The 26,251-nt window shown below is 51.7% G+C and overlaps 1 protein-coding gene across 1 annotated transcript; it reads left to right on the forward strand.

Annotated features, from left to right (window-relative positions):
• The first annotated feature begins 1,730 nt into the window (after positions 1 to 1,730).
• Positions 1,731 to 25,244, forward strand: ARL8B (ADP ribosylation factor like GTPase 8B). The gene is made up of 7 exons (XM_059664580.1): positions 1,731 to 2,000; positions 18,549 to 18,629; positions 20,260 to 20,333; positions 20,827 to 20,920; positions 22,814 to 22,881; positions 23,134 to 23,204; positions 24,400 to 25,244. The coding sequence occupies exons 1-7, from the start codon at positions 1,878 to 1,880 to the stop codon at positions 24,447 to 24,449; spliced, it is 561 nt and encodes a 186-aa protein (XP_059520563.1). The 5' UTR covers positions 1,731 to 1,877; the 3' UTR covers positions 24,450 to 25,244.
• The last annotated feature ends 1,007 nt before the right edge of the window (positions 25,245 to 26,251 follow it).

The following is a 26,251-nucleotide window of genomic DNA, read 5'->3' on the forward strand; positions in this document are numbered from 1 at the left end:
GTCCACCCCTGCTCTAACTGCTTCCTCTCTCCTGAGGCCCACACTCTCCTTTTATTTACGAATTTTTCTCGATTCCAGAGAGGAAGGGAGAGGGACGGAGAGGGAGAAGCATCAGTGATGAGAGGGAACCATGGATCAGCTGCCTCCTGCATGAGCCCGTAGCCAGGGCCTGTGCCCTGATGGACGGAACTGTGACCTCCTGGCTCCTAGGTCCAAGCTCACTCTGCCGGGTTAGGGGGGTTAGGGTTAGGGTTAGGGTTAGGGTGGGTTGGGGTTAGGGTGGGTTATGGTTAGGGTGGGTTAGTGTTAGTGTTAGGGTTAGGGTTATGGTGGGTTAGGGTTGGGTAGGGTGGGTTAGGGTTAGGTTAGTTAGGGTTAGGGTGCATTAGGGTTAGGGTTATGGTGGGTTAGGGTTGCGTAGAGTGGGTTAGGGTTAGGGTTAGGGTGGGTTAGGGGTGGTGGGGGGGGGGGGGTAGGGTGGGTTAGGGATAAGCTCCCAGCTGTGATGTCCCTGCCTGGGCCTGTTTTCTGGCGGTAAAACCGGTCGGGTCTCAGGATGGTACGCTGGGGCCGTGGAAGCTTCTCTTAGGCAACAGCCACGGAGCGAGCACGTAGTCCGTCCTCTGCCGCCAGCCCTCGCCGCCCACTTCCCGGGCGCAGAGGCCTGACCTTGACACCTGGCCGCCGGCGGCCCTGGAGCACGTGATCCGGAGCCCGTTTGTTTAACTTCATTCTAGACAGAGTTCAAGGCGAGGCGTGCACCCCCCCCCCCGCCCCCCGGCTCTGCTCACCGGAGGACTGACTCCCGCAGACGGGCCTCCTCCGCTCCAGCAGCGGCCAGGGGTGTCCGCACCCCCGGCCCGCGGTGAGCAGCGGGGCCCTGGCCTGTGCTCCCGGCGATAACGATGATCACAGACAGCCTTTACGAGGACAGCCCGTGCGGAGCCGCCACTCACTCCCCGCCGCCATCCCGGGCGGACGACCCCCTTTCCCCTCCGGGTCACGAGGCACAGAGAGGCTGAGCGCCTTGCGCGGGTCACACAGCTGACGGGCGGAGGAGCTGGGGTCAGAACCCGTCCTTCCAGCCACGTAGGCTCCTGCAGCCAGTGCTCCCGGCGCCGCTGCGGGGGCTTCATACATAGAGAGGGCGGCCAGTGTGGCTCAGCCGATGCGCATCGTCCCGGGAACCAAGAGTTTGCTGGTTCGATTCCTGGTCAGGGGCCCTGCAGGAGGCAGCTGCTGGATGGTGTTCTTCTCTCATCGATGTTCCTATCTCTCTATCCCTTCCCCTTCCTCTCTCTCTAAAAATCAATCAAAGCACATTTTTTAAAAACAATGAATTATGCCCTAGCTGGTTTGGCTCCATGGATAGAGCGTCGGCCTGCGGACTGAAGGGTCCCAGGTTCGATTCCGGTCAAGGGCATGTACCTTGGTTGCGGGCACATCCCCAGTGGGAGGTGTGCAGGAGGCGGCTGATCTATGTTTCTAACTCTCTATCCCGCTCCCTTCCTCTCTGTAAAAAATCATTAGAATATATTTTTAAAAACAACAACAACAATGAATTGCTAGTAAACAACACGAAGGAGGGCGGGGTGGAAAGGAGCGCCGGGCGGCCCGGGACTGCGCGGAGGCCCCGGCAGGGGGCGCTGCAGGCGGCGGCCGCTCCCCGCGCGGGTCCTCGCCGCTCTTGCCGCGCGCCGGCGCCGGGCGGCGCGGGGGGAGGCGCGTCATATGACCCGCTCGGCTTCCTGGCTCGGCCGCCGCCGCCGCCCGCGTCCGTCCGCCCGCGTCGCCCGGGGCCCGCAGCCGTTGGGGGGTCGGGGCCGAGGCCCGCTCGCGTGGAAGCCGCCGCCGCCCGCCCCGCGCCCGCCGCCGCCATGCTGGCGCTCATCTCCCGCCTGCTGGACTGGTTCCGCTCGCTCTTCTGGAAGGAGGAGATGGAGCTGACGCTCGTGGGGCTGCAGTACTCGGGCAAGACCACCTTCGTCAATGTCATCGCGGTGAGCGCCGCCCGGGCCGCCCTCCGCCCGGGGCCGGGTCGGGCCGCCGGCGGCCGCGCGGGGGGCGGTCGGGGGCGTCCCGCGTGCGGGGCGCTGCGGTCGGGGCGCGGGGAGGGCGGACTTGGGCTCGTCGGGTCGTGACAGCGCCTGGGGGGGTCGGGGTTCCCCGGGGGCTGTCTTGGGGGGGAGCGGCCCAGGGGTTCGCCCCGGCCTGCCACTGTCCCGGAGGGTGGGACTTGGCGAGCCCGCCGGCCCGTGAGAAGCAGGAGAATCGACAGGCTCCGTCCGGGCGCCGCTCGGGACCGAGCGCCCGGGGCGCGCTCCCCGTGGCTCTGTGCGCGCAGCTCGGCCCCTGTGCCCCCTCCTTCGGCTCTGCTTTTCAGGGTTCCTGTCCTCAAGCGGGGCGCGGGGGGGAGGCGCGACGGACCTGCAGAAAGTTAGCTACCTGGACCCACAGGGTGTGGGGGCGTCGCTTCCCCGAGGAGGGAAGGCACTGGGCGGGGACCCAGCTGATGCCAGGCCCGGGGCTGGGTGTCTGGAGGGGAGTCGCCCCGGGAACCCCTGTTCAGCGCGGCGTGGACTCGGGGGCGACTGCGTGCCAGGGCGATTCTCCGATTCCGGGGTTTGGCCGGTTGCGGGAAGAAATAAGAGAGGAGGGGCCTCGTCGGTCTTTATTTAGAGCCCACGAGCTGCCGTGACTCAGTCTTCGCCGCGCCCGCCCGCACGGGCTTGTCCCCCTCGGGCCGAGTCGGGAATGACTCTAGAGATGGCCGCGCGCCTTCCACCTCTGGGATGACAGCCGGAGCCCTCGCTTACTGGGAGGCTGGCTGCCCAACTGGTTTGGCTGCAGGAGTGATGCAAACGCGGCTCCCTGATTGGAGAAAACTGGCGACATGGGGCTGTGAGTCCTCGCACTAATGGAGCGAGGATGAGTAAGACTGGAGGGAAGGCTTAAGCACAAGTCCAAGTTTCCTTTGAAGAATGTTGCATATCGGTATAAACAAGCTCACCTATTGGCCTCTTGCTGTACTATCATTTTCCCCCCTTGAGATGACTATGTTTCAACAGGTGCAGCAGGGTGGAATGTGTCTCTAATACCACTAAAATTAATGAGGACAACTTCGGACCAACTCTCCCTGTTAGGACCTGAATATACTTTATTTCTTTAAACATATTTTTATTGATTTCAGAGAGGAAGGAAGAGAGAGAGAAACATCAATGATGAGAGAGAATCATGGATTGGCTACCTCCTGCACACTCCCCACTGGGGATCAAGCCCACAACCAGGGCATGTGCCCTTGACTGGAATCGAACCCAGGACCCTTTAGTCCGCAGGCTGAAGCTCTACCCACTGAGCCAAACCAGCTAGGGCAGGACTTTATATACTTTAATGTGCTGCGGGGAAGGTCAGCCTGGGTGGCTATGAGCTCAGTTAACGGGACATTCTGTGATAGTCCTGTATTTAAGACTTGGAGTCTCCTTGTACAGCCTATCCTTTTGACAAGACTGAATTAATTTATAGTGTAGATAGGTGTATGGCTACAAGCAGTGTGTTTGTTGCAGGGCAGTAGTTATGTTTGGGAAATCTCAACAAAACTTTAGCCAATCTTCGAGGGACTCAACAGCGCAGCTTAAAAGAAAGCGTGCCTGTGAAGTCAGGCAGCCCTGGGTTTGCACCTGGCTCTGCCTCTCTGCAGCCTGGTGTCCTCTCGGTCGTTGCGTTCTCACCTGCTAAGTGGAGATAATAATATGTTCTTGCCCGAACTGGTTTGGCTCAGTGGATGGAGCGTCGGCAATACTATGTTTCTTACAGAGTTGCTCTGAGGGGTAATGAAATGACGTGCGTGACGTGACTAGCATCATGCTGCCCACGGAAGGCGCTAGGTCGATGGTGACTGTGAGTTTTACTGGTCGTGGGTGCAGCCCTTTAGTGCAGAAACATTGAGAAGGGAATTACCTGGGGTCATTTCCTTCTCTGAATCTGTGTGTCCAGCTGTGGGCTGCAGTAGTGGATTTATGGAGTGAGGCAGGTAATCCCATTACATCACATCCCTCCCACCCCCATTTAAAAAATTATATTATTTTTAACAACAACAAAACTTCTGGAAAGCTGTTGAACTCAGAATGCACCAGTGGTTCCACTGTTATTTTAACACTTGAGGCCCGGTTGCACTAAATTCGTGCACTGCAAGGGGGGGTGGGGAGTCCCTCTGCCCGGCCTGAGCCCTCTCACAGTCTGGGAGCCCTGCCATGGATTGCCCCAAAGAGGTAGGCCCCACCCACCTGGCAGGGGCTTACCATCAACCCCACCACCACCACCTCTGAGGGAGGCCCCGCCCACCCACCGCAGCCTGTAGGTGGGTGGCCTGGGCCTCCCTCTTTGGGACCATCATGGAGCCACCGGATTAATCGCCCACCAGCTGGTGGCCTGGGCCTCCCTGTGCAGGGAGGTCATGGGGCGATGGCCAGGCCCCCAACCAATTGCATCACACCTGCCTTGGCTGGCCTGGCACCAGCGGGTGTCATAGTGTGGTCGTCTGGACCGTCATTCTGCTGTTTGGTCGATTTGCATATTATGCTTTTATTATTATAGATTAGACTATTGACTGTTGGCTAAGATGCTGGGAGAAAAATGAAACCTCCATAAATGACATGCTTTTTCTTTTTAAACCTCAGACTCGAACCTAATCTGTGATTCACATAGACCAGTGGTCGGCAAACTCATTAGTCAACAGAGCCAAATATCAACAGTACAATGATTGAAATTTCTTTTGAGAGCCAAATTTTTTAAACTTAAACTATATAGGTAGGTACGTTGTTATTAACTTAAGGTACTCCTAAGGCTTAGGAAGAGCCACACTCAAGGGGCCAAAGAGCCGCATGTGGCTCGCGAGCCGCAGTTTGCCGACCACGGACATAGACTATATTGATGGCGAGGAAAGAGTTAGTAATTAATGGTGATTTTACAGAATTTTAGATAGAAAGTGTGTCCAAAATAGTAAATTTTGCATTATCTTTTTTGAAAAAATCAATTTTATGTCTTTTGTATTTTGTATAAATGTTTGTATTATAGGCTCAAAAATACATATGTGTTGAGCACTGCATCACTTTTACTCAAATTCAACAAGTACCTTCTCAAATATGAAAAGCTTCAGGTGAAGGCAAATTTCTTTGGGTAAAAATCAATCTTTTGTAAACATCAAATTAAAATTTGGCTGTATTTCTGTCTTAAAAGTTTAAAAAATATAATAGATGTTATTTAACTTACTCAAATGGCTTGTGAAGATGACATACTAATATATAGGAGTTGGTTCATTCTGAAATGTTTACCTACAGAGAGTTTCGCTCCTAGAATGCGTATTCCTGTGGTTTTAAAACTGAAATGCCGTCATTTTACCTACTGTTCGTGTAGAGGCGCTTGATGCACATGGTGTTCTCTTGTCTCAGACATTGGAAAAGAGACACCTCTGGTCTGTAACGCTCTGAATGGTGCTGGGGACGAGACTGCCCGTTGCTGAATGTTCTGGCAGTTATTGCGTAATACGTCATGTGCCCTATATGTGTAATGTATGTTGAGCAATCATTATTTTTAACGGAGGCTTTAGATGGGTCATAGGATAGTTGCTAAGAAATGTTTAACAGGATCTACCAAAATGTTATAGGTTAAGTTTTGTAAAAGACACCACCTGTCCCCACCATCCAAGGCTGACTACTGTCAACATTTCAGAGTAGTTTCTTTTGTCTTTTGTAAATGTGTGCATCGAAACGCCCTTTTTATGTTTTGAGATGATACCATCTTTCATGTGTGTATCCTGACTTGTTTTCTTTTAGTTACAGTGTGTGCATTTTTCTACATCTAAAACCACTTTTTCCATTTCTTAGGCACTGTTTATTTTTTTCCAGTCTTACTGAGAAATAATTGACAGGCATCGCTGTATAAGTTTAAGGCATACAGCATGATAGTTTCATTTACATGCATTGTGAAATGGTTACCACTTTGGGTTCAGCTAACATGTTCTCTTATCTATCTATAAAAGCCTAAGCAACCATCCAGCCATTCGACCCGTAGCTATGATGCGCACTGACCACCAGGGGGCAGACACTCGACGCACAGGCATGGAAACATAGAGCAGACTGATGAATCTCAGAGGGAAGGGGTAAGGGGGAAGGCAGAAAGAGATTAACCAAAGATCTTATATGCACATTAAAGGCCCAGTGCACGGATTCGTGCACCAGTGCAGTCCCTCGGCCTGACCTGCAGGGATCAGACCAAAACCAGCAGTCCAACATTCCCTGAGGGGTCCCAGATTGCGAGAGGGTGCAGGCCAGGCCGAGGGACCCCATCGGTGCACGAATCCGTGCACCGGGCCTCTATTAGAACAATAAAAGGAAGAAAGAAAAGGAAAAAAGTTCTCCTTATGATGAGAACTCTCAGGCTTTCCCTCAGCAAGAGCAGTGTTGGCTGGTGTCATTATGTTGTATATGAATCACATACCCACGACTTACCCTGTAGATGGAGGTTTGTGCCTTTGACCACCTTCCTCCAATTCTCCCTCCTCCCACCCTCTGCATCTGGTAACCACAAGTCTCATCTTTTTTTTCTATGTGTTTTGGGGGGGTTTGTTTGTTTTGTTTTGTTTTTCAGATTTAGTGAGATCTTCCAGTATTTGTCTTTCTCTGTCTGACATTTCATTCGGCGAAATGCGCTCAAGGTCCATCCATGTTGTCACAAATGGGAGGCTGTCTTCATTGTTTGTGGCTGAGTAATGGTCATTCTGTATGTACCACACTTCTCTGTGCACTCACCCATCAGTAGAACACTTAGGTGGTTTCCATGTCTCGGCTACCGTAACTAATGCTGCTAAGAGCGTGGGGGTGCGGTGTCTTTATTATAACTTAGTTTGCATTCCTTTGGGTCTTTTCCCAGAAGTGGAATATCTAGATCATATGGTACTTTTATTTGGAATTTTTTGAGGATCCTCCATACTGTTTCCCATAGTGGCTGTACCGGTTTACAATCCCACCAACAGAGCACAGAGGTTCCCTTTTCTCCACATCCAAGCCAGCATTAGTTATTTCTTGTCTTTTTGATGATGGCCATTCTAACAGGTTGAGTATCGATATCTCATTGTGGTTTTAATTTGCATTTCCTTAATGACTAGTGATGTTAAGCAGCTGTTCATGTATCTGTTGGCCTTTCATATGTCTTTGGAGAACTGTCTAAGTATATTTTTATTGGTTTTGGAGAGGAAGGGGGAGAGAGAGAAACATCAATGATGAGATAGAATCATGGATCGGCTGCCTCCTGCACGCCCCCCACTGGGGATCGAGCCCGAAACCCGGACATGTGCCCTGACCAGGAATCAAACTGTGATCCCCTGGTTCATAAGTCCATGCTCAACCACTGAGCCACACCAGCCAGGCTTGCCTGTTTTTAATTGCCTTATTAGCTGTTGGGTTGTTTTGTTTTGTTTTGCTGTTGAGTTGTATGAGTTCTTTTAATATTTGGGGTATTAATCCCTCATGAGATACGTGGTTTGCAAATACTTTTCACCATTCCGTAAGTTGTCTCTTCACTCTGTGGACGGTTTCCTGTGCTGTGCAGAGCTTTTAGCTGGATGTAGTCCCCCTGGGTAATTTGTTATTCTGTTGCTGGTGCTTTGGGTATCATATCCAAAAACTGTCACCCAGATTCATATCAAGGAGCTTTATTTCTGTTTTCTTACAGCGTTTTATGACTTCAAGCTTACATTTAAAGCTTTAATCCATTTTAAGTTCATTTTTGTGAGCGGTGTGAAACATGGGCTTCATTCTTTTACATGTGAATACACATATGATGAATATACACTTATCACAGCATCACTTATTGAAGAGACCGTGTTCTTGGCTCCCTTGTCAAGTATTAGTTGGCCGCACATGCTTGGGTTTATTTCTGGGCTCGAGTCTGTTCCATGGTCTGTTTGCCTATTTTTATGCCAGATTACTGTTTTGATGACTATAGCTTTATAGTATAGCTTGAAATCAGGAAATGTGATGTCTCCTGCTTTGTTCTTTTTTCTCAGAACTTCTTTGACAAGTTGGGTCTTTTGTGGGTCCCTATAAATTTTAGAAGAGAGTAAAGCTGTTTTGAATGCCTTCATAATTTGTTACGGCACCTCTTGTGGATATATCACAATATATTTGATCATTTCCTCATTATTGGACGTTGGTATCTGGGGTTTTGCGGTTGTACATCAATTCAGTCTGCATTTCCTGAGGATGGGTGCCAGAGTTGGCATGGCTGGGGTCAAAGGATGTGAGTCTATTTCATATCAGATGGCCACTTTGCAGAAAACGCATTCCCGCTAAGAAGGTCTTCTGAACAGATTTATATATAAAGTTGGACTTCAGTTAAGAACTTTGTCCTTTGGTATTTTTAGGGCAAAACATATTTAGTTTGTTGATAAAGTGAAATACAGCAGCAGTATTTTAAAAGTATCTCATTAGATAACTAGAGGCCCAGTGCACGTGCACCAGTGGGGTCCCTCAGCCTGGCCTGTGCCCTCTTGCAATCCGGGACCCCTTGAGAGATGCAGGGATCGGCAGTCCGACACCCCCCAAGGGATGTAGTAGTGTGCAAAGCAGCAGGCGGCCAGGGAGGAGCCATTGCTGCTTCTTGGTAAGCTCGCTGAGCAGCGCTTCCCCTGTGGGAGCGCACTGACCACCGGGGGCAGCTCCTGCGTTGAGCATCTGCCCCCTGGTGGTCAGTACACGTCATAGTAACAGGTTGATCAACTGGTTGCTTAGGCTTTTATATATATAAACTAGAGGCCCGGTGCACATAATTTGTGCACGGGGGGATGGGGGGTGGGAGGTGTTTCTCAGCCCAGCTTGCACCCTCTCACAACCCAGGATTGCTGGCTCCCAACCGCTTGCCTGCCTGCCTGCCTGATTGCCCCTAACCACTCTCTTGCCAGCCTGATTGATGCCTAAATGCTCCCCTGCCAGCCCGATCGCCCCCAGCTGCCCTCCCCTGCTGGCCCAGTCACCCTTAACTTCCCTCCCTTGCCAGCCTGGTCGCCCCTAACTGCCCTCCCCTGCAGGCCTGATTCCCCCCCCCCCCAACTGCCCTCCCCTGCAGGCCTGGTCACCCCCAACTGCCCTCCCCTGCTGACCATCTTGTGTCCTCATGGGGGCGGCCATCTTGTGTGTTGGAGTGATGGTCAATTTGCATATTACTCTTTTATTAGATAGGATTGCTCTGATTCTGCATTTAATCTTTTAAGAAGTAAACTTTGCAATCAAGCCATATAAATAAACCTCATTTCCTTTAGCTATCACAGTCTGATTAGTTTTAAACTTACTGGTGGATTGCATTAGGAGTTTATCTTCCAGAATTCTGACATATTTCCATGTGATCTGCTGTTTTGGCATGGTGTAGGGAGTTAAAAAAATATTCTTTATGAAATCAGAGTCTAAGAAAGTCTGCCAAGTAGACCATTTTTGAAGCTATAGTGTATGAATTTTTTAAATTGTATGACTTGAGTATCGTTTATAATTATAAAAATTTATTCATGCCCTAGCAGGTGTGGCTCAGTTGTTTGAGTGTCATCCCATGTACTGACAGGTCACAGGTTTGATTCCAAGTCAAGGCCCATGCCCTGGTTGTGGGCTCAATGCCTGGGTTTCGGGCTCCATCCCCAGTAAGTGGCATGCAGGAGGCATCTGATTGATGATGTTTCTATCTCTCTTACCTCCTCCCACCCCCCACCCCCCCAAAAAAGGGCGAAAGGGGTCAGGGGCTACCTTTAAAAAAATAAAAAGACATAGTTGAGGGCAAGAAATTGTGTTGGATGAAGGAGAAAACGAAAGGCTGGAGAAGTCGATGGAATCCGTCCCCACAAGGCCACGGCTAGCCGGGGTCTGCAGGCATGGGGAGCCACTGCAGGTCATCATGCAGGGGCTGAAGGGAGACCTGTGCTTTCAAAGGGTGGGTTTAGCTGCAGTGCAGAGCCTGTGGGGAAGGGAATCGATTACAAGGTTATTACAAAGGTCTGTCTGGCTGAGAGACAGAGGGAGGGTCAGGACTGACGGGAAGACGAGTGTTATTGTAGAAGTAGAATGGGTACAAGTTAGCAGTTGAGTCAGGTGCAGGGCAAAAGGAATTTGTAGTCTAAGACCTTTTTAAGGATTTGAGTGAGTGGCAGGGAATATGATTTTTTGATCAACAAGTAGCGGATGTGGGGTAGAGCCGGGGGATGGGCTTAGAAGAGAAAGGGGTTGTGGGGCAGCATGTACTCTGCAGTTAATGCTGCCGGGATGCTGCCGGGGAGGGCATTGATGCTGAATTTGAATACAGAGTGACCCAAACTGTGCATTAAAATGCCATCAATGCATGTCTTTACCCTCAGGCGGAGCAGGAGCTGCAGTAGATGTAGTGAGACAAGTCGTTGAAAACCAGCCTGGTTTCTCCCGGAAAGAACGGGTTGTGGGGTGTTCTCTTCCCAGCTTGCTGGGCTCAGCCTGCCTCCCTGCTGCTGATTGCTCGGCAGCGTTTTGTGCGCAGGACTCAGTGGCTGCTCTCTGCTCCTCGCCTGCCCGAGCTGACTTGGTTTCCCTGTGGTGCGGGTGCTCATTGTGCCCAGAGCGCAGGCTGCCCTCTGTGGTCCTAACCAGGCCTCCAGGCGGCCTGACTGAGGCAGAATCCCGGGCTCACTCACCCGCAACCCTGGAGCTTTTGCTCTGATTGAAGAGGCCTGTTTCTGGCTTCGTGTCGTGTCTTTCTGCTCAGAGGGAAGTGTGAGCCCGAGACAGTGCCTGGCATCGGGACAGCTGCTCTGGGACTTTCTGAGGTGCGGGGGGAACATGTGAGAGTTGGGTTCAGAGTATCCTTTTCCTTCCTTGTCAGGCTACATTACTGGTCACTGCACCGTGCGGCTGAAAAGACAAAGTGTGGGGCTCAGTCTTCGTATTCCGGGTGGGCGGTTGGGTGTCTGCTCACAGACCCACACGCTAGGTCCGCTGTGAGTGTGAGTGTGAGTGTGAGTGTGAGTGCTCAGGCAGCACCGCGACACGGACAGGAAGCGGCGGGACCTCCCGCATGTGGCGTTCTTAAGGTAGTGACCACAAAGGTCGCTTCTGACAGCTACTGTATTTTGTCAGAGGACATTTATTGGGTAAGTCACAGGTATAAAAAGTAATTCCCAGAAGAAATGGGCTTAGGAGGGCCTTTGGCGCTGGGAGTGAGGAAGCTGATGGTACCGTGCCTGGGGCAGGGAGGGGGAGGGAGGGAAATGGAGAGGGAGGGAGCGAGCACTGGGTCCTCCATCCTCAGGGTTGCCTTTTTGTTTGTTCGTTCGTATTTTTTTAAATCCTCACCCAAGGATATTTTTCCATTGACTTTTAGAGAGCGTGGGAGGGAGGGGGAGAGACAGAGAGAGAAACATTGATGTGAGAGAAACACATGGATTGGTTGCCTCCTGCACGCACCCCAACCAGGGCCTAACAATCAGCCTGCAATTGAGATGCATGCCCTTGACCTGGGATCCAACCCTGGACCCTTCAGGCCTCGGGCGAATGCTCTGTCCACTGAGCCAAACCAGCTAGGGCAGCGGTTCTCAACCTGTGGGTTGCAAATCCTTTGGCGGTGGAACGACCCTTTCACAGGGGTCGCCTAAGACCATCCTGCATCTCAGATATTTACATGACGATTCATCACAGTAGCAACATTAGTTATGAAGTAGCAACAAAAATAATTTTATGGTTGGGTCACAACATGAGGAACTATATTTAAAGGGCCAGAAGGTTGAGAACCACTGAGCTAGGGCCTTCCTAAGGGTGTTGAGGGCGGAGGTGTTAGGGGGGGCCCAGGGAAAGCTCTTATAGAATCTTCACAGCCCTCCAGGTGTGTGCGTTCAGGGTTGTGGTCTCCACTGGTGATTGGCCGGCACTGGGGCCGGGAGGACATCATTCAGTGCCGCTGGCCCTGACGTCGCAGTGGCTGGTTTTGCTGCTTTTCTGGGCCTGGAGCTGGAATCCAACTGAGGCCTAGACCTTATCTCCAGGGAGGAGAGGTCAGGGGGTCCGAACCACATGACCAGCCGTATGCGAGGGGGAGAGGTCGCCCGGGGGCGAGTCCCACCTACGATTGATTGTCCATTGCTAGGCCCCTGGCGGGTTAAGCTACTTGCCCTTGCTCCTGAGGAATGATAGTGCAAGTCATTTACTATGACGTGTCCTTGGTTTAGGGAAGATGGGATTTAGGCTGCAGGCTGCTGTTGAACTCTCAGTTTCCCTATTCTGCTTGTCCTGGCTTACTAGCCTGCACACTTATATAACTTCTTTCAAGATTTCTCTTTACCAAGCTATAGCTTTCACTAACCTTCCTACAACTTTCACACACCTTTTTACCCATTCAGAAACAACCAGTTTTATTTTTTTTAATTATTTTTATTGATTTCAGAGAGGAAGGGAGAGGGAGAGATAGAAACATCCATGATGAGAGAGAATCATTGATTGGCTGCCTCGTGCACACCCCACACTAGGGATCGAGCCCGCAACCTGAGCATGTGCCCTTGACCGGAATCGAACCTGGGACCCTTGAGTCCACAAGCCAATGCTCTATCCACTGAGCCAAACCAGCTAGGGCAGAAACAACCAGTTTCAGAACAATTCACTTTTTTTCCTTCAAAATGTATTTCCACACCTTATACATTCTATTACCAAAACCATACAATTCCTTTCCAATTTAATTAGAATTCTTAACTCTTAGAAACCTCAATTTTCAATAACAAAAAAAGGCAAACAACCAGCATTCCTTAGATTGATTTTTAGGATCATACTAGAGGCCCGATGCACAAAATTCATGCAAGAGTACGCCTTCCTTCCCCTGGCTGCCGGCACTGGCTTCCCGCCGGCACTGGCTTCCCTCCGGCCCTGGCTTCCTCCGGAATGATGTCCGGTCTAATTAGCATATTATGCTTTTATTATTACAGATTTTAAACATTCTGTTTTAAGAAACACACGTTCAACAAAGCACAAGACATTACATCAATAGTCCCAAATTCATTTTACAGACTTTATGCAATAAAACGCCAAAAGCAGGTGACCCTAAGACTTGTCTAGCAGTCAATGACTTAACAGTTGAAATTAGTTAATTTGTTTGCTAAGGTGGCTAAGGTTTGTTTTGTTTTTTCCTTTCAATAAGGATTTCCTCCCAGAAACTTGCATTTTAAAAGATGGTCTAGACCCGTGGTCGGCAAACTGTGGCTCGCAAGCCACATGCGGTTCTTTGGCCCCTTGAGTGTGGCTCTTCCCATGTACAGTGCGATTGAAATGTTGTAATGTACCCCGTGAATCACAGAAGGACACCTCAAGAAGTCGAATTAAAGAGTCACATTTATTGCAATCCGGGACTATGAGGGGCCATTCCCCAAGTCTCATAGTAACAAGATGGTCGCAGCTCCAGGTTATATAGGCAAAAATCACAAAGGTATTGATTACATCCCAGGGTTTGGAATGAGGAACCTGGTTTGCAAAAAAGCAGTTTACAGAAGCAGAATTAAGCATGTTAATTATAGTTTTGGGTCTCGGGGTCAAACACATTATCTAGAGCCCTCGGCCTGGAATGAGGAACCTGGTTTGCAAAAAGCAGTTTACAGAAGCAGAAGCAGCATGTTATCTAAATTACTGTTTTGGGTCTAGAGCCCTCTGACCTTGGGATAAGTGTGCTGTCCTTCCCAGGTAAAGGAAAATGTGCTTTCTAAGACCAGTATGACCACAACCCATGGGATACTCACATTACAATCAATAAGGCGTTTAATCGAATGGGATGATTTATATAATTCAGAAAATCAAAATACCCTGTCCATTGTCAAACAAAGCAAATAGTACATAAGCCAAACAGGGTTCAAGTTAAACTGTAATTTCCACCTGAGATGGTTGCTACCAGACTTCAGAAACTTCATGGCCCATGCGCAGAAGTCAGTATTTTGTGGAAGAGTCATACTTAAGGGGCCAAAGAGCCGCATGTGGCTCGAGAGCCGCAGTTTGCCAACCACTGGTCTAGACCAGAGTTTTTGCCAGGTGTTTTGCATCTCAGAGGTCCTAGGACTTGGATTTCAATCCAAGTTACCGCTGTGGGTGATGTGACGTTCAGGGATTAGGGCTGGGAGCATGTGCTCCAGTTAGATGGGGGTGAGATGCCCCTCCCCCCCCCCCCCCCCCGCACTCAAGTGAGCAGCGAGTGGGGGTTCCGCTCCCAGGGAATGGCAGGTTCCTGAGTCCCAGGACAGGGACCGGGCATTCGGGACCAGGCCCTGATTCTGGATAAGGGCTTCTGCCACAGGGAGAAAGGAACTAAAATCACAGACAGCCCTTGGCCATATCCACTACAGGTGTGCTGGGATGTCTGGGGCAGCCTGCTGCAAAGGTTGCTGTTTGTTTGGTGTGTCTTCCTGGAGGTAAATTTGCTTGTAGGTGCTAGTTTGGGCTTGGCTAGAAGAGACTGGTTGCTCTGAGTTGGCATTTTACTGCACATGCTGTAGCAGTGGTCACCAACCATTCGTCCAAGGACCACTGGTGGCCCGTGAGGCCTGAAAGGTTGGCGACTACCCCTGTAGACTACGAGCCTCGCATTTATTTGCAACCTCCCAGTTGACCATTGAGTTGTATTTTGTTGTTGCTGTTGAACAAGCTAACGTTCACTTCAAGCTTCTGCACAAATAGTGACCCTTGCTTCCTATCACCAACACCCTAAGCGCCTGGAGCATTCCACTGCGTAGAAAGTGGCACTGGGGCTTTGAAGTTGACACCTGGGTTCAAATCCCAGTTAGGCCATTATTTAGCTGTGTGTGACCTTGGGACCTTGACCTCAAGCTTCCTTTTCTATAAAATGAGGTCAGTAAAGTGAACAATGTTGTGCTGCTACCATCACTATTATTATTAACTAGAGGCCCGGTGCATGAAATCCGTGCACTGGCGGGGGGGGGGGCGGATTCCTCAGCCTGGCCTGCTCCCTCTCGCAGTCAGGGACCCCTCACTCCTTACCGTCCACCTGCTCACTGCTCCTTTCCACTGGGCTTGCTGCTCCTTGCCGCCGCTCCTTACCGCTTCCGCAGAGGCAGGAGAGGTTCCCGCCACCGCCGCTGTGCTCGCCAGCCATGAGCCCAGCTTGTGGCTGAGCGGCTCTCCCCCTGTGGGAGCGTACTGACCACCAGGGGGCAGCTCCTGCATTGAGAGTCTACCCCCTGGTGGTCAGTACACAACATAGCGACCGGTCATTCTGCTGTTTGGTCGATTTGCATATTAGGGTTTTATTATATAGGATAGTCTACGTCAGTGACACGTATCCTAGCGAATAACAGTGACGTCGTCTTGCTGCAGTGGTCGCATTTAACTGGAAAACATCCTTGTTGCTCCTGCTCTTCCTGGGCTCCAAATGCCTGCCAAGCTCCCCGCCAGGGGTAACAAGAGGGGGTATAGGCAGCTACTGAATAAATGATGATGTTAGCATCAAGAAGGCTCTGCCGTTTGGAACCTGAGCAGTGTACAGTGACTCAGTATTTCCGGACTGCCCATCATTGAAGAGCTGAGCTTCAGTGTGAAGCAGTGCTGGTCGCGCTGATGGGCTAATGGATGCCGAGTGTTTCTTCAGAGACACCCAGGGAAGCCAGAGGTGGGACTTGGCCGTGACAGAGAACGTGGTCCGCGGTGGCATTTTCTGCTCACGCCCCTGCTGCCAGAGGAGCTGGCCGGCGTGGAAGCAGGTGTTACAGCTGTGTGAACAGAGCTAAAGGTGGCATAAAGTCCCATCTTAATTGATGTTGGGGAATTAGTAACTTTAATATTTTAAAAAGTAAACAGTGCTAGTAAGCACAGTGTGGGGGAGCACAAAGCAATCCACATGATGTTGTTAGCGGTGGGGATGAGGTTGCAAATCCTGGCCTCTAGTTAATAATAACAGTGATGGTAGCAGCATAACACCATTCACTTCACTGTGGGTGAGGTTGCAAACCCATGAGGCTGAAAAATGCTCCAAGCAGGCAGCACAGTCTAATAAACGACCCCAGGTTCAGTGGATTCTGATGGGGAGCAGCTCGCTTCCTCCAGGGCTGACCCCCGCCGTGTTCACAGACATTCTCCTGCTTCCACTACTGCTGTGGCGGATTCCTAGCCTAGTCTCTAAGGCGAGGCGGGAGGACTGCCTGTCTGGTTCACGTGGGGAGGGGGGGTGCTGGCAGCTTCCTTCATCCTCCAGGTAGAGAGGAGAGCAGGGACCAGCCGTGCGTGCTGTCACCTGGCATGACGTGCTGGATCCTGGGTGACATGTGGAGGATCTTTCACTCCTGACACTTGAAGGTTCTGAGCAGCAGTAGCAGTCGTGGGTTCAAGTCTAAACTACGAGGCAGGTTCTGGGTAGCTTCTCGGTGGTGTCTCTGGCGTTTTCATTGCAGGCCTGAGTGGCCACCAGTGGGCGTGCAGCGTCCGGGAGCAGTGACGCTGTTTCCCGGGAAGTAGGATGAGGCAGACGCGGGGATCGTGTGAGATGTTCATCACCAGTTAGGCTCTTCCCAGCCCAGAAAGCCGCTCTGTCTGACTTCCCGCAGAGAAGTGGAGCCGATCGGGAAGCAGAAGTGGTTAAGGGGTGACAGTGAGGCATCCGAGTGAGTCCGCTCACTTCCCGCGGGCGTCCTGTCTCCCGGGGTTAGGGCGTGAGGTGTAGAGCGAGCTGGCTCCCCGGTCGTTCTCGCTTGGAGGTGCCGGTGGCCGTGGCATCTTGGCACCTGCTCTCTGTGCAGAGTGCGGTCAGCTTGTGTGCTCCTCTTTGGGGGCCACGCACGGTGGTTTAGAGAATCAGCTTTTGGTTCTATGATTTTCTTCTATGGATTTTCTGTTTTCAGTATTGTTAATATTTATGGCTCTTAATGTTTTCTTTTAGTATTTTTTATTGCATTTAGAGGGAGAGAGAAATATTGATGTGAGAAACATCGATCACCTGCCTCCTGCATGTCCCCTACTGGGGATCGAGCCTGAAACCAGACATGTGCCCTGACCTGGAATCAAACCAGTGACCTTTAGGTGCCTGGGACAACACTCAACAGCCAGGGCTGCTGTCTAAGTGGTACAGTATAATGAATCCCCATGCAGCCTGCTGGTTCAGTCATTTGGTTGTCCCTCACTAGCCCCCCTGCCAGCCTGGTTGTAGGCAGCCATCTTTGTGAGGGTATGCTGGTCAATTTGCATATTACCTCTTTATTATATAGGATTGTATTTTCCATACAAACAACTCTAAACCTACTTTTGCCCTACCCTCGATCCCCAGTATATAAGAGCAATATTATTACCAGAAAGTCCACATATTCGAGACTATAAGGCATCATCATGCTAACAACTAGGAAAATGAGTACTGGTAGGCCAGCCAGTGTGGCTCAGTGGTTGCGCATCAACCTGTGAACCAGGAGGTCATGGTTAAATTCCCAATCAGGACACATGCCCAGATTGTGGGCTTGATCCCAGTGGGGGCGTGCAGGAGGTAGCCAATCCATGATTCTCTCTTATTGATGTTTCTACTCTCTATCCCTCTTCCTTCCTCTCTGAAATAAACGAAAATCCTATATAAAAAGAGCTAATGTGCACATGGTCCTCGCGCCAGGGCCGGGGGACCTGAGGCCACGCCCCCCGTGTTGGAGCTGGGGGATCTGAGGCTGCGCCCTCCCGCCCTGCAGGGCTTGACGGGGGTGGGGCTGGCCAGGTCTGGGTCTCACGCGATTTCGAGGTGCGCAGGGGTGGGTGGGGACTTGACTCTGGGTCCCACGGCCCACCCCAGACTCTGACAGGAGGGAGATTTTTATATACATTTTACTAATTTTCTTTCATCTCCGACACTTCTATTATAGAGAAAGGGCAAATAGCAATATTAAAATATTTCCTCTAATTAATTCCCTTTTAATGTGCATGAATTTCATGCACCGGGCCACTAGTATATGTATAAAGAAAGAATTAGGGCCCTAGCTGATTTGGCTCATTGAATAGAGCATCAGCCTGCAGACTCAAGAGTCCTGGGTTCGATTCTGGTCAGGGCACATTCCCAGGTTGCAGGCTCGATCCCCAGTGGGGGGGCATGCAGGAGGCAGCCGATCCATGATTCTCTCTCATCATTGATGTTTCTATCTCTCCCTCTCTCTTCCTCTCTGAAGTCAATAAAAATATATTTATAAAGAAAGAGCCCTAACCGGTTTGGCTCAGTGGATAGAGCCTCGGCCTACGGACTCAAGGGTCCCAGGTTCGATTCTGGTCAAGGGCGTGTACCTTGGCTGCGGGCACATCCCCAGTGGGGGATGTGCAGGAGGCAGCTGGTCGATGTTTCTCGCTCATCGATGTTTCTGACTCTCTATCCCTCTCCCTTCCTCTCTGTAAAAAATCAATAAAATATATTTTTTAAAAAAGAAGGAAAGAAAGAAAGAAAGACTTGGGGCCGTGAGGCCGGTTCCCACCTGAAGGGAGCTCCTCACTGGGGCGGCGCTGGCTGAGGCGGGAGTGCTGTTCTAACGCCGGTCTTCTCTTCCGCAGTCAGGGCAGTTCAGCGAGGACATGATCCCCACCGTGGGCTTCAACATGCGGAAGGTGACCAAAGGCAACGTCACCATAAAGGTACGTCACCCCTGCCCCTCCGTTCAGGTCGGCAGCAGGTGCAGCAGGGATTTCCTCTTGGTTGACTTTTTACGTGAGTGTTTGCAGTTCTGAGCTGACGAGCGGCCTGTGCCCAGGGTGTAAGAATGTCCTTTCTCTCGTTCTCAGAGCTGCAGGGCGAGTGCCCGCAGAGCACCAGCAGCGCTGGCAGCGCTGCTCTTGGGGTGTGGGTGGTCCTGGGGACAAACTCTCCTCTTCAGAGGATGTGGAACGTGTTATCAGTTCTTTGCTGAACAGTTGTCTGTAGGAAATGGTCCTCTCTTATAATATTGGTAATTTAGTATATTTGGGGCAGCAAATATGGTAACCAGTTTTCCCTTTCTTTACTTCTAAGACTTAAAATTGGAACTATAAAAATGGGAAAGTTTACTAATTCAACATAATTTTGTTTTCAGAATCAGCTTGAGCCTGAACTGTGGGCCGCGTTTTAGTTGGGGGTTTGGTTTGGCTGGTTCAGTGCCTCATGGGAGTTGGCTCCCATGGCCTGGCCCTTGTGGCCTTTCCCCAGTTCGGGGGCTCACGGACGCTGGTCACTCCGCTCCTCATGTAGCTCATCTGAGGCAGCTCCTCGCTGCTCATGCAGATGCTCTTCATGGTGTTCCCAGGGCCTGCAGCTAAGCTGGAAGCCTTTTGAGGATAAATGCCATAGCGAGGCCCTCAGGCGCCCACCATCTGGGATAGTAGGCCCAACACTGGCATTATTGGGGGTGGGCTTTCGTACGGTAAATTAACGTATGTAAGAAAAACACCTGGGTAGGAAGGTTGCCTGTTATTTACGGAATTATTAAGAACAATTAGGCATTCATGTATATACCCAGTCAGACAGTTAAACATTCATAGATTCTGCATCAACCGTTTCTGTCTTGGCATTCAAATCTGGATGATGCGTAATTCTGGAGATTCTAAAAGTGTTGTGTCAAAGGGATATACAGTATATGCACGTATCTTATCTGCTGCTTCAGCTACCCACTGTCAGTCGCTGACAATATTAATGGGAAATTCCAGAAATAAACAGTTCATAAGCTTCAATTTGTGCCACCCACTCTGTCCCACGCGGGTCACGAATTGTTCCTTTGTCTGGCGTATCCACACTGTATACGCTGCCTCCCCTTCAGTCACTTATAATTGTTACCATTGTTCTGTTTTATTATCAGTTATTGTTGTTCATCTGACTGTGCCTGAATTACAAATTACAGTCAGCATAGACATGTACATATAGGAAAAACAAAGAGTTCGATACTATCCGTGGTTTCAGGCATCCACTGGGGGTCTCAGAACATATTCCCTGCAGATATGGGAGGACTACTGTATTTTCAATATTGGAACTTTATTGGTAAACAGGCAAAACAATCATTGCATAGAAAACTAAATCTTTGCTCAGCAGAACTTGTTAGGTTTAGTGTGACATTTTCAATGTGAACTTCAAGTGTACAAGGGGCCCCAGGAACTTGAGATGCAGAGCTTGCTGGAGCTCAGGTTTTTCGGAGGGATGTGGCTCGTTGTGGAAATGAGCGTGTCTGCCTGGTCTTGCCCTCCCGCGCGCACACGTGATCTGAAGTGTCCGTGTTGAGAGTGTCTGTCTTGCTTGCAGATCTGGGACATAGGCGGGCAGCCGCGGTTCCGGAGCATGTGGGAGCGGTACTGCAGAGGGGTCAATGCCATCGTGTAAGCCGCTTCTAAAAGCCCATTTAGGGGGCGGGGGCGGGGTGAGGGGCCAATGGGGGGGAAAGGGAACAAGTCAATTTAGGTTTCAAGGAAAAGTGATGTTTTTATTTTCAGTAGTAATAGTTGTTCTTAGAAGTTTCTTAGGGTAATTCATTAACACGAGACTTTAAAATACCCAATCATAGAATGAGAGTCTTATGTTTTTGTTTATGCATCTCTGTGCTAAGGAATATAATTCTGTTACTATCATGTATTAACTCCTAAGACGGTCTATTTAAAAGTATTTTGGGGTGCTGAGCTTTTTATCTAGGGTTTTATTTTTCCCCCATCACCACGTATCCCCCTGTACCCTTTCCCATCTCTCCCCATCCCCCCCCCCCCGGGCTTTATTTTGATGAACAGTTTCAATAGTGTAAATGTTAACGGTAAAAATCTGTATGTAAATTGTGACCATCAGAGAATATGGCATATTGAGATCACTGTGTGTTTTAAGTTACATGATAGATGCTGCAGATCGAGAAAAGATAGAAGCCTCCCGCAACGAACTCCATAATCTTCTAGATAAACCACAGCTGCAGGGGATTCCAGTGAGTATGACGCTTGCTGTCATCCCTTCGCTACTGTACGCTAGCGTTCTACGGGCGAGGGCAGCGCCGTGCCGTCTGTTAAAGCCGGAGCTTACGTTGCCTGAGCGCCTGCCGTGTCCCGGGCGCTGTGCCGTTTCTTCTCCTCCCTGGTCCTTTATTGAAACCCTGTGCAGCCGGAGCCACCTCAGCCTTGAAAGATCAGATGGTTTGGATCCTTCTGGCTTCAGCCTAAGAACAGGTTGAGGTGGCAGGAGGGGCCATAGGAGCAGCGGTGGGAAGCGGTGGAGGTTGCCCTGGCAAATGGCTGTGCGGAGAGGGAGGTGGCCGTGGGCTAGGAGGGAAGGTGTGGGGCCTCCCTGCTTCCTGGCCGAGGCCGTTGGTGGAGGTGTTGGCAGAGGACCCGCTGCAGCCTCACGCGGGTCCGTGGGTGTCAGACTCGGGGTGTAGCACCTGAGTTGCCCTCACAGCCACTGCGCGTGGTGTGACCCGCCCTAAACACGCCGGTCAGCGCTCGGGTGGCCTGGCCGCTGGCATGTCGCACGGCCAGGTTTTGAGTCCGTGTCTGTCGGCCTTTGAAGCTGCTCTTTTCCTCCCACAGCAGAAGCCAGGTGTACGCCTGAGTCAGGTCGTCCTCCCTCGGCCCCGGGAGGCTCCCAGTTACCGAGCAGGAGGCCGCTGCCCTTCCCGCAGCCTGGGCCGCCCTCCTGCTTTCTGCCTCTGGCTCTGCGGTCGGGTCGGGGCTGCCCTTGGCCGTGGGTCCCTGCTCCAGCAGAGAGGAATGCTGGGAAGGAAAGCTACAGAAGCAGCAGCTTTATTGGGGGGGGGGGTGTCAAAAGGTGGGAGAGCTCCTAAATGTAGGAAGGGGGCGAAGACCAGGCAAGCCCAGAACCAACAGCTGGTCACAGACGCCCGTGACGTAGCATCAGAGAGACAGGCCGTCCGGCCTGAGAGCCGGGAGGACTTCAGCAGGGGTGAGGAGGGGGAGAGCCGGGAGGACTTCAGCGGGGGTGAGGAGGGGGAGAGCCAGGAAGGGAAGGCGGCTGACCAAGTGCACTGAGGTTCGGCTGGGCTCCCGGCCCCTGTGGTGTCGCACCCTCTTGAGAGCTCCCAGCGCCCTGCTCTCTGCCTCGGCCTTTGTGTGAATAAGACTCTAGGACCTACGAGGGACTCCGTGAGTGTCCACGCGGGGGGGGGGGGGGGGGGGGGTTATTAAGGAAAGGAGTGGGTGTGACCAGGTAGACATGGGGCGCCCTTTGTTAGCACGTGCCAGAGCTTCACGCTCTTAGGAAACACTGACTTAGCGTGTGGACGGCACCAAGTATGTCATATGTGCCCCTGCCCTTTGCTTCTGGGAGGCGGGAAGGGCAGGTCTGGGAGGGAAGGGGGGGGGCGGGAGGGCGGGACGGTGGGAAGCCTGTCTCTGCCCTTTCCCTCTTTTCAGAGCAATTTACTCCGGAGCAGCCTCAGCGTGTTCATCCTGCCCCCAGACTTACCCATCGTCTCGGCATATCCACACGAGACACTCTATAGGCTGGGTCCTGAATTTTAAAAGCTCACTTACACGTTCACATAATTAGTAGCTTACAGATAAAAAATGGTTAGAAATTGTTCCTCCGCCCTTGGTGGTTAAGATCACATTTTGGCAAAGATTTGTGAAGCAGCAGCAGGCGGCACACGTACAGGCGGCACCGTTTAAGTAGAAGTTGGCAGCCCATGATGTAAAGGCCTCTACGTGGTGGGAGTAAAATTAACGCGATTTGAGTGATGAGCTGAGTGGGCGAGGCCGCCGGTTACACAGAAGGCGTTCCTCTCCGGCGGGTGGTCGCATTCTCATTGCACCCACACAGATGGCATTTCCTGTCCTGTTCACCCGGAATCTCCTTTCTTTTAAAGGTGCTGGTCCTCGGAAACAAGAGAGACCTTCCCAACGCCTTGGACGAGAAACAGCTCATTGAGAAAATGTATGTTTTACGCATGAGTGGGGGCGGGTACTGCCCTGTTGGAAGTTGTCCTGTCCGTTCACTCACCACTTTGTGTGGCTTTGCTGCACCACTCAGTGTGGCCTAGCCGTGGCCAGGGAGAGGCACTGGCCACAGAGAGTGAGTCCCTGTAGTGATCCTTCAGCTCAGTGACAAACAAAGACAAGCAGAACGGAGCGGAGCGGTAAGTGTGACAGCTGTTTAAGTTCAGGCTCTTAATCCTGCTTCTTACAGGAACCTGTCTGCTATTCAGGATAGAGAAATTTGCTGCTATTCAATTTCTTGCAAAGAAAAGGATAATATAGGTAAGAAGGGCGGGTGTTTCTGGAAGAAAGGGTTACCCCGGAAGGGGCATCTAATGGTATTTCTGTTGACTGTCCCCTTCTGTGTAAGTGGCCTCTTTACACAGTGCTGTGGCTGTGGCTGTGGCTGTGGCTCAGGAAGAGAGTGGGCGCCATCCCCGTGGGGGTCCACTAGTGGTAACTTTCACAGAACCCGCACCCAGATGTGCCCTGTAGCAAAATGGCTCCTGGAAATAAGACTTCACAGGAATGGGTCCTAAACCTGTTTCCATTGACGGGCCAGCCCAGTACTGCCCTGTTCCCTCTGCTGGAGGGATGACCCCCAATACCCTTTCCTACTTCAAGCCTGTCCTGCTTTCCTAAGCCCGCCACAGCCAAGCCCCACGCCCTGGGTGGCTGGGAACAGTTTGTTCTTTCAATTCAGGAGGCTGGATGCCCGAACCCAGTAGGGGGCGTGCGGGAGGCAGCCCATCAGTGGTTCTCATGCTTCTCATTTGCCTCCTCTCCACCCCCACAGCCTGGCTTTGCTGCGGCTCCATGGCTCTCCTGTCCCCATGGACAGCTCTGTGCTGGCAGCCCTCCGCGGCGGCCTCCTGCCGCTATTGATCTGACTCAATAAACTGCTGCCGTTTCCCTGCTTATGATCCCCAATACCTCGCTATAGCCTTGGGAGTAAATCCCCCATTTCTTGGTGCCTTAGAATGGCATTCGAGGCCGCCTGGCTCCCTTTAGCCCTGTGGTTCTCAGCTGAGGCCGCCTGGCTCCCTTTAGCCCTGTGGTTCTCAGCTGAGGCCCGTTTGGCTCCCTGGGACACATGTGGCAGTGCTTGGCGATACTATTGGTTGTCACAGCCGAGGGGGTGGGGGTAATGCATTTAGTGGTAAAGGTCATGGATGTTGCAAAATACTCCATGGAGCCCAGCAGAATCTTCTCCCCTCCTCCCGGCAAAAGGGGAGGGGGAGGACCCAGCCCAGATGCAAAAGGGGGAGGGGGAGAACTAGCTTTAGCAGTGAGGGGGCCACCCCCCACCCCGCCCCTCTGCCTCAGCCACTTCCTATCACTTACAATCCACTCAGAGAGCCACTGTTTCTTGTGCCAGGCGGCCCAGAGTGTGCTGAGTTAGCTGCGTTTTCGATCTTCTCTCTGGTGTTTCGTTTCTTCACTTCAGTGTCTTAGCGCCTTTTCCCTCCGTCTGTAGATATCACACTTCAGTGGCTTATTCAACATTCAAAGTCCAGAAGAAGCTGAGAAGCGTCCCCGAAGTCTTCCGTCCTCCTGGCTCTGACCCTAGAATTGCTGTCCGTCCCTCTGAAGTTCTTCCTGGAATCCGGTCCTTCCTAAACCCAAGAAACTGCCTGTCAGAGTCCATTTCCATGTGCGCTGCGGAGCTGTGTCCCAACCTTCCTAGAGCGTCAGCCAGAGGTCACGTGCCGTCGGCACGCAGAAAGCTTCCTGCACACGCACCGTGTGCGGGGCTTTTTAAAAACATACTTTTGACCATCTTAAATCAAGAAAATGGCATATTTCTGTTCTGGTCTTTCTGGGCCAGATTTTATATTGGTTTTCGGTAAACGTCTATCTATTATATTCTAGTCTAGTAGCTTAACCTGATACTGACTTGATACAGCATGAAGTTTCTAGTGCCACACACAGTACTTAGAAAACCTGTAGCCTGACCCATGTGGGGGGTAAACATAACGTCTCCCCGTCCCACGATGCATGTGAAATGTGTAGCCGCACCTAGGAGCTGAAATGGCCTGCGGGGATGAGCGAGGCACCGACCCACGCCCTCGGTTCTGGGTTCTGTTCGGTTCTGGGTTCTGTTCGCTGTGAGACCTGACGTGTGGGCTTCCACCTCTGCCCTCAGGCCTCATCGGGGCGGGGCCTGGGGGCGGAGGCTGTATCTGTCCCGATCATTACTTCCCTTTTTCCTTTTTTGCTGGTTCAACACTTTTTTAAGGGGTTGGGAACTGAAGATTTTCTCAAAAGCTTTCATGAATTTAGAGCATTCCGGCCAATATAATAAAACGTGTTGAGATCTCAGACTTTGTTCTCTTATCTCAGTCATATCAGGGCAGCAGCCTGACACATCCGGCCATGGAGTCGGTGTTCAGCAGACTCGCACACAAGGAGGTACTAGTTCGTGTCCTGGGGGCTTGGCACCATCGCCGGCGCCGTTAGGCATCTCGGTGTTGGTGACAGCTCCAGACCTGCCCGCTTTCTCTAACCTCTAAGGAACCATGCGAGCGCCTGCGGGCTGTGGGTGGCCCATCACACCCGGCACTGAGGACCGGAGGCTGTTCCCCGCTCTGGGAGACGGAAGGAGATGCAGAAACGTAAAATGAACCAGTTTTGTAGGGTGGTGACCTGCACATCATGCAGGGACATGCTGCTGCTGGCTCACCGGCCCCTCCGTGACCTCGTGTGCGATTGCTTTCTGTGGTGCAGCAGCGCTCGGGTGGACGGCGCATCTCCACGCGTGTTCACTAATGTGGACGGCGCATCTCCACGCGTGTTCACTAATGTGGATGGTGCATCTCCACACGTGTTCACTAATGTGGATGGTGCATCTCCACGCGTGTTCACTTAATGTGGATGGTGCGTCTCCACGTGTGTTCACTAATGTGGATGGCGCATCTCCACATGTGTGGAGCACTCGTGTGGATGGCGCATCTCCACGCGTGTTGAGCACTCAGTGCGGGCATCAGTAAGTCCTAACGAGCAGCAATCTGGTTCACACCTGCCCGGCCTCACCTCTGTTCTGCAGCGAGCGCTGCACGGGCCACAGAGCCTGCTCGTCTCCACCACATCACGAGCAGCAGCTCGCCTTCCATCCTGTCTGAGATGCTCACACTCCCCGGCAGGGGACCGTTCTGTGCGGAGGGCAGTTCACCTGCTCTGTGGCTCAGCGCCAGGAATGGCCCCTGCAAAGAATGGCGACCTGCTCGTGCCTAAGAGGAGGACTCGGAACTGGGAGGTGAGACGGGACCGCCGAGTCCACGGGTGGACCTGTAGCTAAACCTCGTGTGTCTGTGTGTCTGGCCGTTGCT

The sequence above is a fragment of the Myotis daubentonii genome, chromosome 14 (assembly GCF_963259705.1).
Source record: "Myotis daubentonii chromosome 14, mMyoDau2.1, whole genome shotgun sequence".
Classification (NCBI taxonomy): Eukaryota; Metazoa; Chordata; class Mammalia; order Chiroptera; family Vespertilionidae; genus Myotis; species Myotis daubentonii.